The sequence below is a fragment of the Formica exsecta genome, unplaced genomic scaffold (genome assembly GCF_003651465.1).
Source record: "Formica exsecta isolate Colony F162 unplaced genomic scaffold, ASM365146v1 scaffold82, whole genome shotgun sequence".
NCBI lineage: Eukaryota > Metazoa > Arthropoda > Insecta > Hymenoptera > Formicidae > Formica > Formica exsecta.
Window position 1 is genome coordinate 2,547,354 of NW_021853592.1, and position 12,445 is coordinate 2,559,798.

Genomic DNA, 12,445 nt, shown 5'->3' on the forward strand with positions numbered 1-12,445 from the left:
ATTTCACGTTTCATGTTTAAACGATATATGTATATTATGACACGTGATATAAATTGCTGCGTCTAAATTCCGCTCTTTGCAATTTTGCATAAGTTTAAAGTTGCGTTAATCGCAAAATATTGTCACAATTAGTTTTTGATTTATTGTAATAAAAATAAATGCATTCAAATTATATCAATTAAATATTGTATCAAAAATCAAATTCATATAACTTTTGGATTTATGTGAATTTATTATCGGTTGACACTCGAGGATAATTTGCTCGTAATAATCAATCCATATATTAACTTAAACATAGTAAACCGTATCAATTGGATAATGTTTACGAAATATTATGAGATTTAAGAAATTTAAGATAATTTAATTTGATTTAAAATTTGAGGAAAAAATAAACATATTAAAGCACACTGAATGAAACTGCAAATTTTTGCAAGATAGCTTATGAGTTCAGTTTTTCTTTGACGTTTAATGATATGTATGTTTAAATACTATCTCTTATTTAAAAATTAAAAGATTAAAAACGCGAATGGGAGAAGCCAGTGCCGATTGCGGCACGTTCACAAAGTAATGAAAAATAGATATATGTATATATGTATGTATGTATGTATGTATACAGGGTGTTTAAAAAAAACCATTCAATATTTATATGGTAGATTGGACACACCATATATTGAGTAAAAAAAGCCTTAGTAAACATAGGTCGAAAGCTCAACCGTTTTTGAGATATAAACATTTTTGTATGTTAGCATCATGATTGACTTACTGGCTTCCACGTGTCGCATGCGATGTTTACCTCAGTGTTTATAAACCGCGTTTTGAATGTCCTCATTCAATTTCCATACATACTTCATAACAGAAGATTTCACCGGCAATTAGTCAGTTGTCATCAACCGGCGATTGCGGATCTTTATCAAGGAAGATACCAAACGTGTATGGAAATGGAAGGAGGACATGTGGAACACCTTTTGTAAATAAAGATTTAGACAGATTATCTTTTTCTCACATCGCATGCAACACGTAAAAGCCAGTAAGTCAATCATGACGTTAACATACAAAAATGTTTATATCTTAGAAACGGTTGAACTTTCGATCTATGTTTACTAAGGTTTTTTACTCAGTACGATATATACTATCATATAAATATTGAATGGTTTTTTTTAAACACCCTGTATACATACATACATACATACATATATACATATATCTATTTTTCATTACTTTGTGAACGTGCCGCAATCGGCACTGGCTTCTCCCATTCGCGTTTTTAATCTTTTAATTTTTAAATAAGAGATAGTATTTAAACATACATATCATTAAACGTCAAAGAAAAACTGAACTCATAAGCTATCTTGCAAAAATTTGCAGTTTCATTCAGTGTGCTTTAATATGTTTATTTTTTCCTCAAATTTTAAATCAAATTAAATTATCTTAAATTTCTTAAATCTCATAATATTTCGTAAACATTATCCAATTGATACGGTTTACTATGTTTAAGTTAATATATGGATTGATTATTACGAGCAAATTATCCTCGAGTGTCAACCGATAATAAATTCACATAAATCCAAAAGTTATATGAATTTGATTTTTGATACAATATTTAATTGATATAATTTGAATGCATTTATTTTTATTACAATAAATCAAAAACTAATTGTGACAATATTTTGCGATTAACGCAACTTTAAACTTATGCAAAATTGCAAAGAGCGGAATTTAGACGCAGCAATTTATATCACGTGTCATAATATACATATATCGTTTAAACATGAAACGTGAAATTAATATTACTTATTGCAAAATTTAATTTAATAATAAAATTACTAATTTAATAATAAAATTAATTTTATTTTTACTGTGTGTGAGATATACAATGATTTACAACATATTATTGTTATACTAGAAATAAAGACGCTGTGCAAAATATATACATAACAGTTTATATAGATTATACTAATATAAAAGTTTGTCAATATAAAACTCAACTTAAAAAATATATTTTTTGAATATTTATCGGACTCTCTTTTTAAGATTTGAAAACATAATGACTAGCATGATCATTTAAGTTTTGGTGTGAATTATATTGCAGCAAGTTAACTCGATTCCACCAAACTTTATGATCAAAACAGCTTGCATCGGAAGACAACTTCTCGGATGCACAATATTGAAAAACTTCAAGTAAAGAAACATTTACAAAATTATTTTTGTAAGTTATTCGTCGTTTCTGATCGCGTACATTTCGAAAACGATTTCATTTCCAATATATCTGAAAAATCGTCCACGATGCATGTCATTTCTCTGATATTTAATTTAATATAAAAAACTTTGAAATATTCATAAGATATTAATATTAAGAGAAAGATAATAATCACAAACGAAAGAGATTGTCGCGAATGGGGGAGGCCGATTTTGCAAGAGGCTGCGCGCCTATTTTTGAACCTGGATTTTTACATTTTTTCTGTTGCTGCTTTTGCGAAATTATACGGATTTACCGTTTCTCCTCTCGTTTCATCGATTAACATTTCGGCGATAACTTTCTGTCTCTCAATTTTTTTTGTCTTTTTTCTTCTATACGTTGATCTTGCTGTGAATCAATCTGAAATTAATCCCACAGCCTGGAATAAGGATCCTCCTATGCCCTCTCTTAATATGCTGCGTGATTGCAAAATCGTATCACGTAGCCGATGTAGTTAGATATATTATCTGGCGAATTATCGTAATTGACATTAATCAAATTGATCCTTGAATTTTGCAACCGTATTATCGGGATGATTTTGAATCACTGTGTGTTTAGATTTGCTTTTAATCAAACCGCGATAGCTATTAATTTATTTCATTATTAACACGACAGCTAATCTTATTTTTATAATATCTTATACGAGGTGCTATTCAAAAGTTCCCGAGAAATTTATATATAAAAAATTAATAGCTTACTAAAAGAATTAATGATCTTTATCACCCATGAAGTAGTCCCCATTTATGCAATGATTCCAGCGCGATTTTAATGATTGAAATCATTGCTGTAAGTCATTCTCACCTAATCTCGATTCTTTCATGTTTCTAAAAATGAAAATGCAGTTTCAGAGGAAAAGATTCGATAGAAAATATCCAGGCCATATCGCAGGATATGATGAAGACGCTGACAGAGAATGATTTCCAGCAGTGTTTTTGATCGTTAAAAACGCGTTGCAATCCTTGCATAAATGGGAAGGGAATAATGAAGACCATTAATTTTTCTAGTAAGCTGTTAATTTTTTGTACATAAATTTCGAGAACTTTTTAATAAAATCTCGTAATTATATCATCTTCTATGAATTAATATTCATAAGTGTAAAAATGATTAGGCTTAACGAGTCAAATTATTTTTTTTAATAGAATGATTTTTAAATTTATACTTTTTAAAACAGTGTAAATCACATACCAGATAAAAAATTTTAAAAATGCAACATTTTTAGTCGACAGTTTTATTCTAATTATTTTTACACCTCTATGATTTATGAAACATTTGGTCCTATTGCAAGAAGCGATGATATCCTTAACTTTGCTTGAAATGATGATAAGTTATAGATAAGTCCTTCGGAGAGGATCCATATATCTACATCTTTATCCTAGGTTATTCAATTAAACCTTACACGTGGATTTCTCAATCTTGACTTATGTTAGTGCATTTATCTAAATGCTATCGCGCAAGTCCATATACGTGGTGCCATTACTTACATATACTGCGTTACCCCAAAAATAATCACTTATGAAGCATCAATTTATAATTAACCTTAAGCAATTTAGGACTCTTTTAATTCGTATAAAATATTTTATACGCTCTATATACTATATATGTTTGAAAAAAATTGCTATGCAAATTATAAATTGCATAAAACAGACTTAAAACCAAAGTATACAAACTTAGAATACTTGGATCGCATTAAGATACGCGTTTGCGTTTCACAAACCTAAGATTATTTTAATGTTTCCAAATAATAGTTGGCAAATCTTAACTTTAAATAGCTTAAATAAAATGTTATATAAATAATAATATAAAAATGTATACTTCATTACTAATTACTTAATTAATTAATAATTACTTATTACTAACTTTACGCATAAGTAGTGTGTTTTAGTGTGTAGATTTAGACTAATAAGTCATTATAAATATTTTTCTTAACACTTGTGTTTTTGTACAAAATTTACAAAAAATTTTGTATTAACAAAAATATAAATATTATGTGTGAAAGCCTTTATATATTATTTGATTGAGATAAATAATTTTTATATCGTGAAAAAATATATAGAGAAAAGCGTAGAAAATATAAAACAGGGTAGTAATATGAAACAGAACAGAATAATTTCTAAAACAACTGCTAAAATTTATCAGTAACTATAGTAACCATAACCATTTTTGATTATACTATAATATATATACATATACTAATATACATTACTATGGTTATTTGCAGTGGGTGTGAACCTGATGTTTTTACAATGTAAATTCCCCGGGCAAATAACAGCCAAACGCGGATGGTAATGCGTAAGTTTCATAGAAAATTAATTTTTTTTTTCTTGAAACTAAATAATAGTTGTGCACAGAACACAAATTTTTCTTGGTTGATACCAAGTAATTAAAATAATCTCCAATCCGAGATTTATTTTAATAAACCCCGTATATTCCTAAAGACGCGTAAGCTAGAGAAATATAGGAACGCAAATCGCGGTTGAATCAAGAATTGAAACCGAATCTTTCGCTTTCCAGACAACTCTGTGTCACTGACAATGAATTTTTCAGATCTCACACTATGATACTTCTCATATTTTGCCTACATATATATATTTAATAATAACGTTTCTTTTTGCAAAATGAACAAAAATACAAATAAAAAGAACTATATATATATACTAGTATATAATAGTATAATATATAATAGAAAGAACTATAATACGGTTCTAAGAGGAAAAGAGAGAGAGAGAGAGGTGAAAATCACAACATAAATTTTCCGGATAAATCAGTGCCAAATGCAGATGATAATGTGTAAATTTCATAGAAAATTGATTTTGCCGAATCATTTAGTTTCAAGAAAAAAATTAATTTTCTATTAAACTTATGCATTACCATTCGCGTTCGGCTCTTATTTGCCCAAAGAATTTACATTGTAATTTTTACCTTATTATCAGAGCCGTATATTAGTTTTTTATTCTAATATTTTTATTTGCGACTTCTGGTGTCCATGAAGAGTTTTAATATAATTTGAATTTAGTCGACTTTTCTTAATTTCTAAAAACAATTTTTATATTTATTTTTGAAGTATAATTTTTTTTTACATTTAAAGAAATTCAACAAAATAGTTGTTTTAATAGTAAAAAACAAAAAGAAAAGGTTTTTGCTTTTATTTTTATATCTGTTTCATAATACTACCCCGCTATTTAAGACTCACATTGGCAAAATGTTAAAAAAATTTTTTATACTCTTTGAATAGTTCTATTTTTCTTCTAATTACTAATAATACGCGATAAGAGATATTTGCTGATATTTGCTAACACTGCCGGTTATTAATGATATTGATGATATAATTGCATTTAAAATTAAATATTTTATCTACAACCAAAAAGGTGGTTTATATTATCATATCTTCCCCTACAGATACACGCGCACGCACGCACAACGCACGTATACACACACATATACACACAAGATCTATCATAATTCACGCTTACGAATTACATAGCGTTATATCCGAATGAAAAATAAATCGGAAAACTCCGAACCATTTTTTCTGTGATGCTTAAGAAAAAAGAAATTATTACATAAAGATAACCCATTCAGCCCCGTTTTTTAGGCAGGCATACGTCCGTAAGCCGTAAGCCGCAAAAAATGGTTCAAGTCTTCTTGATTTATTTTTTATTCAGAAATGATGCAACGTAATTCGCGAGTGCGAATTATATAATATACACCCTATACATATATATTGTTCTGCGGGTCTGCGGGTCGATCTCGATATATCAAAGCGACGAGGCACTAATTCCATTGCACTCGCACTCGCGCTCTGAATAAAGAGAAACAGTTTTGAAAAATAGATAACTTTAATAAGACTTGTTTAAGGGAACACGATAATCTAGTTAACTGGCAAAGCTCTCAAAACACGACAGGCATACGTCCGTAAGCCGCATTTGATAATTTCTTTTTTGTTAAGCATCGCAGAAAAAAATGGTTCAAGTCTTCTTGATTTATTTTTTATTCAGAAATGATGCAACGTAATTCGCGAGTGCGAATTATATAATATACACCCTATACATATATATTGTTCTGCGGGTCTGCGGGTCGATCTCGATATATCAAAGCGACGAGGCACTAATTCCATTGCACTCGCACTCGCGCTCTGAATAAAGAGAAACAGTTTTGAAAAATAGATAACTTTAATAAGACTTGTTTAAGGGAACACGATAATCTAGTTAACTGGCAAAGCTCTCAAAACACGACTACACAGCTTGACAGCTGTTACCGATCTTCTAAGATGCTGCTTGCTTTTGTTGTTAAACAACTTCTTTGACAATATGCTAGGAGAGACAATCTTAAAATATGATTTTATAGACAGTATTGACGAAAGGACGAAACACAGGATCGCAATACATATATACAAAGCAACAATGCGCCTTAATATGTCGCGAGTATGCCAAGTTTTTATACTTTACTTTGGCTTTAAGTCCATTTTATACAGATTTAAAACTTGTGCATAAAATAGTACAAATTATATGACTTAAAATTTTTATAAAATAGTAAATTATTTTTCAAGCTGTAGATTTTACAAAACGTTTTTTCTTAGAAAACACAGTTACATTGATATAATACTGCTCTTATGATAGTAAATATATATATATATATATTTACTGTCATTTTGAGATTCCACTATACACTATATATAATTGGCCCTAAGTAATTTAGGATTCTTTTAGTTATAATCCGGGTACGATAAGCGTTTTATATTTTATTTTGGTCTTAAGTCTATCTTCTTGTGACTTAAAATTTGTTTTTGAATAGTCAATTTTTGAATAATATTTAATAATTACTCTATAATAGTTAATGCGCGTAAATGCAATTAATTAATTACTTTTTTCTAATATCTAATTAGCGGCTTGAGCAGAGCCGCTATCCAAGCCGTTTTTGATTTATTTTTTTGCTCACTGATTTCTTTCTTTGTTGATTTATTTATTTATTTTTTTTTTTTGCGGAAGAATAATTTTATGGACTCGTTCCGCGAAACAATCATTACTTAAATGCTGCAGTCTCTCTCTGCTCGTGTCGCAGAATAGGAGGTAGACATATGTATCCAGAAAAGGAGAGATGCTAATGCGCAAGCCAGCGGCGGTCTGATCGACGTATCGGTAAGGTTGCATAAGCCGAATGACCCATTTCTGCTTTCACGCTTTATCAAGATTTTTCTCAAACAGTTACGCATAAATAATACATGTGTATGTGCATGCGCATATATATGTACATACATGTACATATATGTATATAAACACAGAGTTGAGAAGTAACGCGTTACTTGTAACACTGTGGGCTACAGTTTTACAGTTACATTTTTTAATAATTATAATCGCGTTACAAATTTTGTTTATAACAAAAAATAATAATTTTGTTACATTTTTCGATAATAAGCAACTAATTTAACTTTTATCGATTTTTTTTTTTTTTTGTATCTACTCACAAGAGACCGTTCATCTTTGTCCGGAGCCAAATAAATAAATTTTGGGACCAGTCAATAAAGAATGTTTCAATAAGTGCTAAGAGTGAAGATTACGTCTGCGAACTCATCAAGGTTCCAGAAATTTGGGATTTTGTCCAGTGCCCCCAAGTGATTCTAAAAGATCGCTCAATTTTGCGTAGAAAATTGCCATAGAAAACATGAATGGTCTGAAGCCTAAACAAGATTAATCTCTATACATGACCTTAAATAACTTTAATTAAAATCTAAAGTAACTAGCTTTTTTCTTTCTTAAAACTCTACAAATTTTCTGTGAAACATTTTTGCCTACCGGGCTCAGTTTTCGAGATATTCGGTTGGATTGTTTAAAATGGAATATCCTGTATAATATATTACATAGCTTTATATATTTTTTACATTATAAAATACTATATAAATGTTATGTTTAAAAAACTAGTTATTTTACAAATTGTAAAATTTACTACATATGGCGAAGTATTAATTTTTATTATTAAATTTATAAGTAGTAAATTTATTTATTATTTATTTTTTTAATTATTATATAGAATTTTTGATATAAAAAACCATAAATTTGCAAGATATATGCGAGCGTGGGAAAACACACAAATAAAATTTAGTTAACTTAAATTTATATTTAAAATTATACTTATATAGTACTTGGGAGGAATTTAAATTCTGGACTCAACCACGTTTTCATCAAATAACCTTAAATATTAATAAATAAAACATTATGTAATAGTTTCAGGACATTTTGTTTATGGCGATTCCGATATTTTTTAATCATATCTTTTCCCATAACTTATAACCGAGATATCGCAAAAGAACGTAGATTGAGCCGACAAATAATTACTGATCGAGAGCATGATCGGATACCGACCTAACGCAAAACGCTTCTTTGACGTTGACACTAGCTTGTATTTGATTGGTTGATTGCATGACTAGCTGACAACGCAGGAGACGATAACAACAGCAGTAGCAGTAATAACAGCCAAAATAGCCAGGGTGGCGCATCGCTATCGTCGCCGCCCAGTATCAACAGCAAGAACGAGCCGATGGCACAGCGACGCGAGGATTCCTTGGCCATCGGTTTGTAGCATGATAATCTGGTACATCTTTTCCTTCCACCCTTTCCCCCCTTTCCACCCTTTCTAAGAGTTGTTCCTTTTTTCAGGAAATGGAAATACAGCTATAATTCATTCTCAATTGTCATTGCATGCCACAGAATTATCGATTATTTCCGATTGTTATTAATTATTGTGCAATCAGTAGTAATTGGGTAATATTGTTAAAGTAGAAAAAATATATATTTTTTATATTCTTTTTGGATATTTTCACTAATTTTTGTAAAATTTGCATGATGAATCTGTGTGATTAATATTTTTTTATTTGAGCTCTTGATTGATCAAAATGTATATAATTTTCTATAAAGCTGGTGGAGAGAGAGAGCTGGTGTCCTCGCTTCGACAAAACAATTCATACATCTATAAATTTAAATAAATGTTTACTATAAATAACAATAAAAGAACATTTGGTGAAATATTGAAAGTACGATCGTATAGTATTCACAAGACGACTAGAGAGAAGTATTACCCGAAAAGCACGCATTTTTTCATTTGTACCATCTATAAATAATTGGCATTAATGTTCACTATGATTTACGGCTACGACGTTTAGATACGCTTTCTCTGCATTCATGTATGAATTACATTATCATGATAATGCATGAATGAAAATGACGGAATTAATTATGGCTTATTTTGACATTAAAAATACAATTTGCAATCGACACGCATAATTGTGACTATAATATTATTAAAATACCATATATAAACAATAAATATTTGATACAATTAACGCTGTGATAAGTAAAAGTGGATACATCCGGAAACTATATTTTTCTCAATAAAATAATTTAGGTTTCAATATCTTTTTTTCTTTCTAATTTATTAATTTAGAATTGTTTTTAAATTCAAAATATAGAAAACTTTTGTTATATACTGGAAGATAAAATTAGAAAATTGTAAGAAAGAATTGTAATCACATTTGTTTATATTATTTTTATAAAAATGAGCTGTTTATTAGGTATTTAATAGTTAACAAGATATCAGTGAAAACAATATAAATGTATATTCAAATCCATCAGCAATTTAATCGCAAGAGACTCTGCTTTCATTCATATTTCTTCGTCATTATTGAAACATGCAACCTGAGCATTAACATGCATAAATTTATGTTTTCCACTCTCTACATTCTCTTTCATCGCAAAACCGGTTTATTCTAGTTGCCATTTAAACAGATAGAACTTGCAAGCTCAATTTAATCTAACAAAGAAACTTCTCCGTCTTCTGGGATATTATCCGATGGGATGTCATTTTGATCGACATTATGTCAGGTAGCTGCCACCTGTGCGCGAATGAGGCAATTGATATTAATGTGATTATTAAATGTTAATGTCAGATGAGACTAAATTCAAATGCGTGAGAAAAACACGCCCAACAATATTTCTGTATGCCATATATTACACAATTCAACAAAAAAACACAAGAACAAACTAATCACTCTCATAGCTTTTTTAACGTTGAATACGATTTTAAATTGCTCCATCACATTACAATTTTGAGAAATTTGTAGTTAAAATTACAAGAAAGGGCTACTTTAATGTATTTTGTCACATTAGAGTTATGGTATATAATGTGTTGAAGAAAAGTGTTATTGCAATCACACAATTAAGTATATTGATGAGAAAATTTCCAGCTCTGATAAAGAATTTATTGTGTTGACTATACTTAATAAGATATTTAATGATAGGCTTTATATTGCGAAAAGGTTATGAATTAAAAATTAGATCATTGAAAATCTATACAGGATGAGTCATTTTAATGTCTCCACCTAAATATCTTTTTTTCCCACGTCTTTTATAAAAAAATGTTTCATACAAAAGTTTTATTTTTTTCGGACATAAGATGATGCCATTGGTTTGATCTTAGATGAAGATCTCATGAGGTTATTTCAATTCCATCTTCATTTTTTTTAAATGAAACCACCTTAATTTGTTTACATAAATCAATTTCTCGCAATATTAAGCGTAAAAAGTTATAAAGGTGGTATGGCCAAAAATTTAATAGTTTATGAGATATTTTATTCTTTAATTTGACATAAAGTTTACATAAACTATAAAATATCTCATAAAATATTTATTTTTTGATTACCTAAATATTTTTACGCATAAAATAATGAGAGGAATCAATTGCTGCACTGTCTTCTATCTCTTCAATTATTTTATATATACGCTCCGTATTAATGATATAAGCACTAAATTATTGTTTGTATAAATATTATAAAGTAAATGTATATGAGTGGAAGAGTAAATGCAGGAGTGGAGCTTCTCTTCTTACATCCCTATCCAGCAAATATTCTAATCGAAGCCAATCTAATTTTAATTTCAAATCAGAAATAGGTTTGGATTAGATTAGAATCTATTTAGGGGAAGGATGCAAGATGAGAAACAAACCCCCTTCTTCACCCATGCATTAATTTAAATATGCAAAAATGCAACTAATGTAAATTTCATGCTTGGTAAAATTCAAATTATTACGTTTAACACTTGTTTACATCATCAACTTTTTTCATTAATAATTAAATTTTTGTTAATAAATAATTTTTTAATAAAGAATGAGTGACAACTAAAATCTGTTCAAGATTACTCAAAATCATCACCTTATGTCAACCAATCATCAACGTGTGTCGAGATGTCAGTCATATTTTTTGCCTACTTTCTTGTACATATACTTTTAACGTAATTTAAAAATTACTAAATTTTAATGTAAAAAATCTCAAAAATTATAATTTTTGCTTTACCATAAATTACACTAGATATATGTCAAAGTTAACATAATCCTACGTGCTATGTATGTTTTTGTAAACATTTATCCATATTTACTGAATTCAACGTCAAAAAATGGGAAATGATTAGTTTTTTCTTGTATTTAAAAAAAGTAATTTTTTGTTTAACTTTTATTAATTATGAATAGCAATTGATTTGGAAAATAAGTAGATCAATATAAAGCCTGTAAAATCGTAACGAAAGTATCTAGAGTTCATTTATTTATTTGACTTTTTCTTTTTGAGATTTTGTTTATTTAGATTTTTAGATGTATCACCTCATTTAAATGTGAATTTTAAACTATAAGCTTATAAATACTTCTCTAATCGTCTAATTAATCGAAATTCTTAAAAATCAAATTATCGGCGAAGCTATGAATTATCGGTGCTCCTCTTCTTCCGCGAATTACTGCATTATTATGTTATTATATCGGCATTATACATTACCAATTTGTTTTTGTTTGTGTCTGTATGTTTCTGCATGCTGCACGTGTTCCGCGTACTGCGTATGCGTGATCACGCACCCTTGTGATTGCCTGCACGTCCACCTGCCTTTTCTTTCGCTAAAACGTGCAGAACAGAAAACGCGACGGACGAGCGATGACGGCCAATATGCATTCCGGATGGGTCACATCGTGAACGAGGAATTCGGTAAGGGGATCGTCGACGCCCATAAGCTCGATGGAAACACGAGAGAGAGAAGCACGCAGCAGCAAACGTGTTGGAGCGTCACATCTTGCAGCTTGCTGTGAGATACGCATGGGCTGCCTTCGTGCTTTCTTTAAGCATTTTAACACCGGGAAGCACAGATCTCTAAAAAAAATATTACACACATACACACACATACA

General features: G+C 29.5%; 1 protein-coding gene across 8 annotated transcripts in view; it reads left to right on the forward strand.

Annotated features, from left to right (window-relative positions):
* Nucleotides 1–12,445, forward strand: part of LOC115244580 (calcium/calmodulin-dependent protein kinase type II alpha chain) — an 87,809-nt gene that overhangs the window by 59,378 nt on the left and 15,986 nt on the right. For 2 of the 8 annotated variants that reach the window (XM_029822327.1, XM_029822328.1), the window contains exons 13-14: nucleotides 8,658–8,801; nucleotides 12,174–12,248. The exons of 5 other annotated variants lie outside the window; for them this stretch is intronic. In XM_029822327.1, the coding sequence (XP_029678187.1) occupies nucleotides 8,658–8,801; nucleotides 12,174–12,248 (219 nt within the window). Of the gene's footprint in view, nucleotides 1–8,657; nucleotides 8,802–8,886; nucleotides 8,999–12,173; nucleotides 12,249–12,445 lie in introns of those variants that run through there. One more of the 8 variants, XM_029822335.1, reaches the window with a different exon arrangement.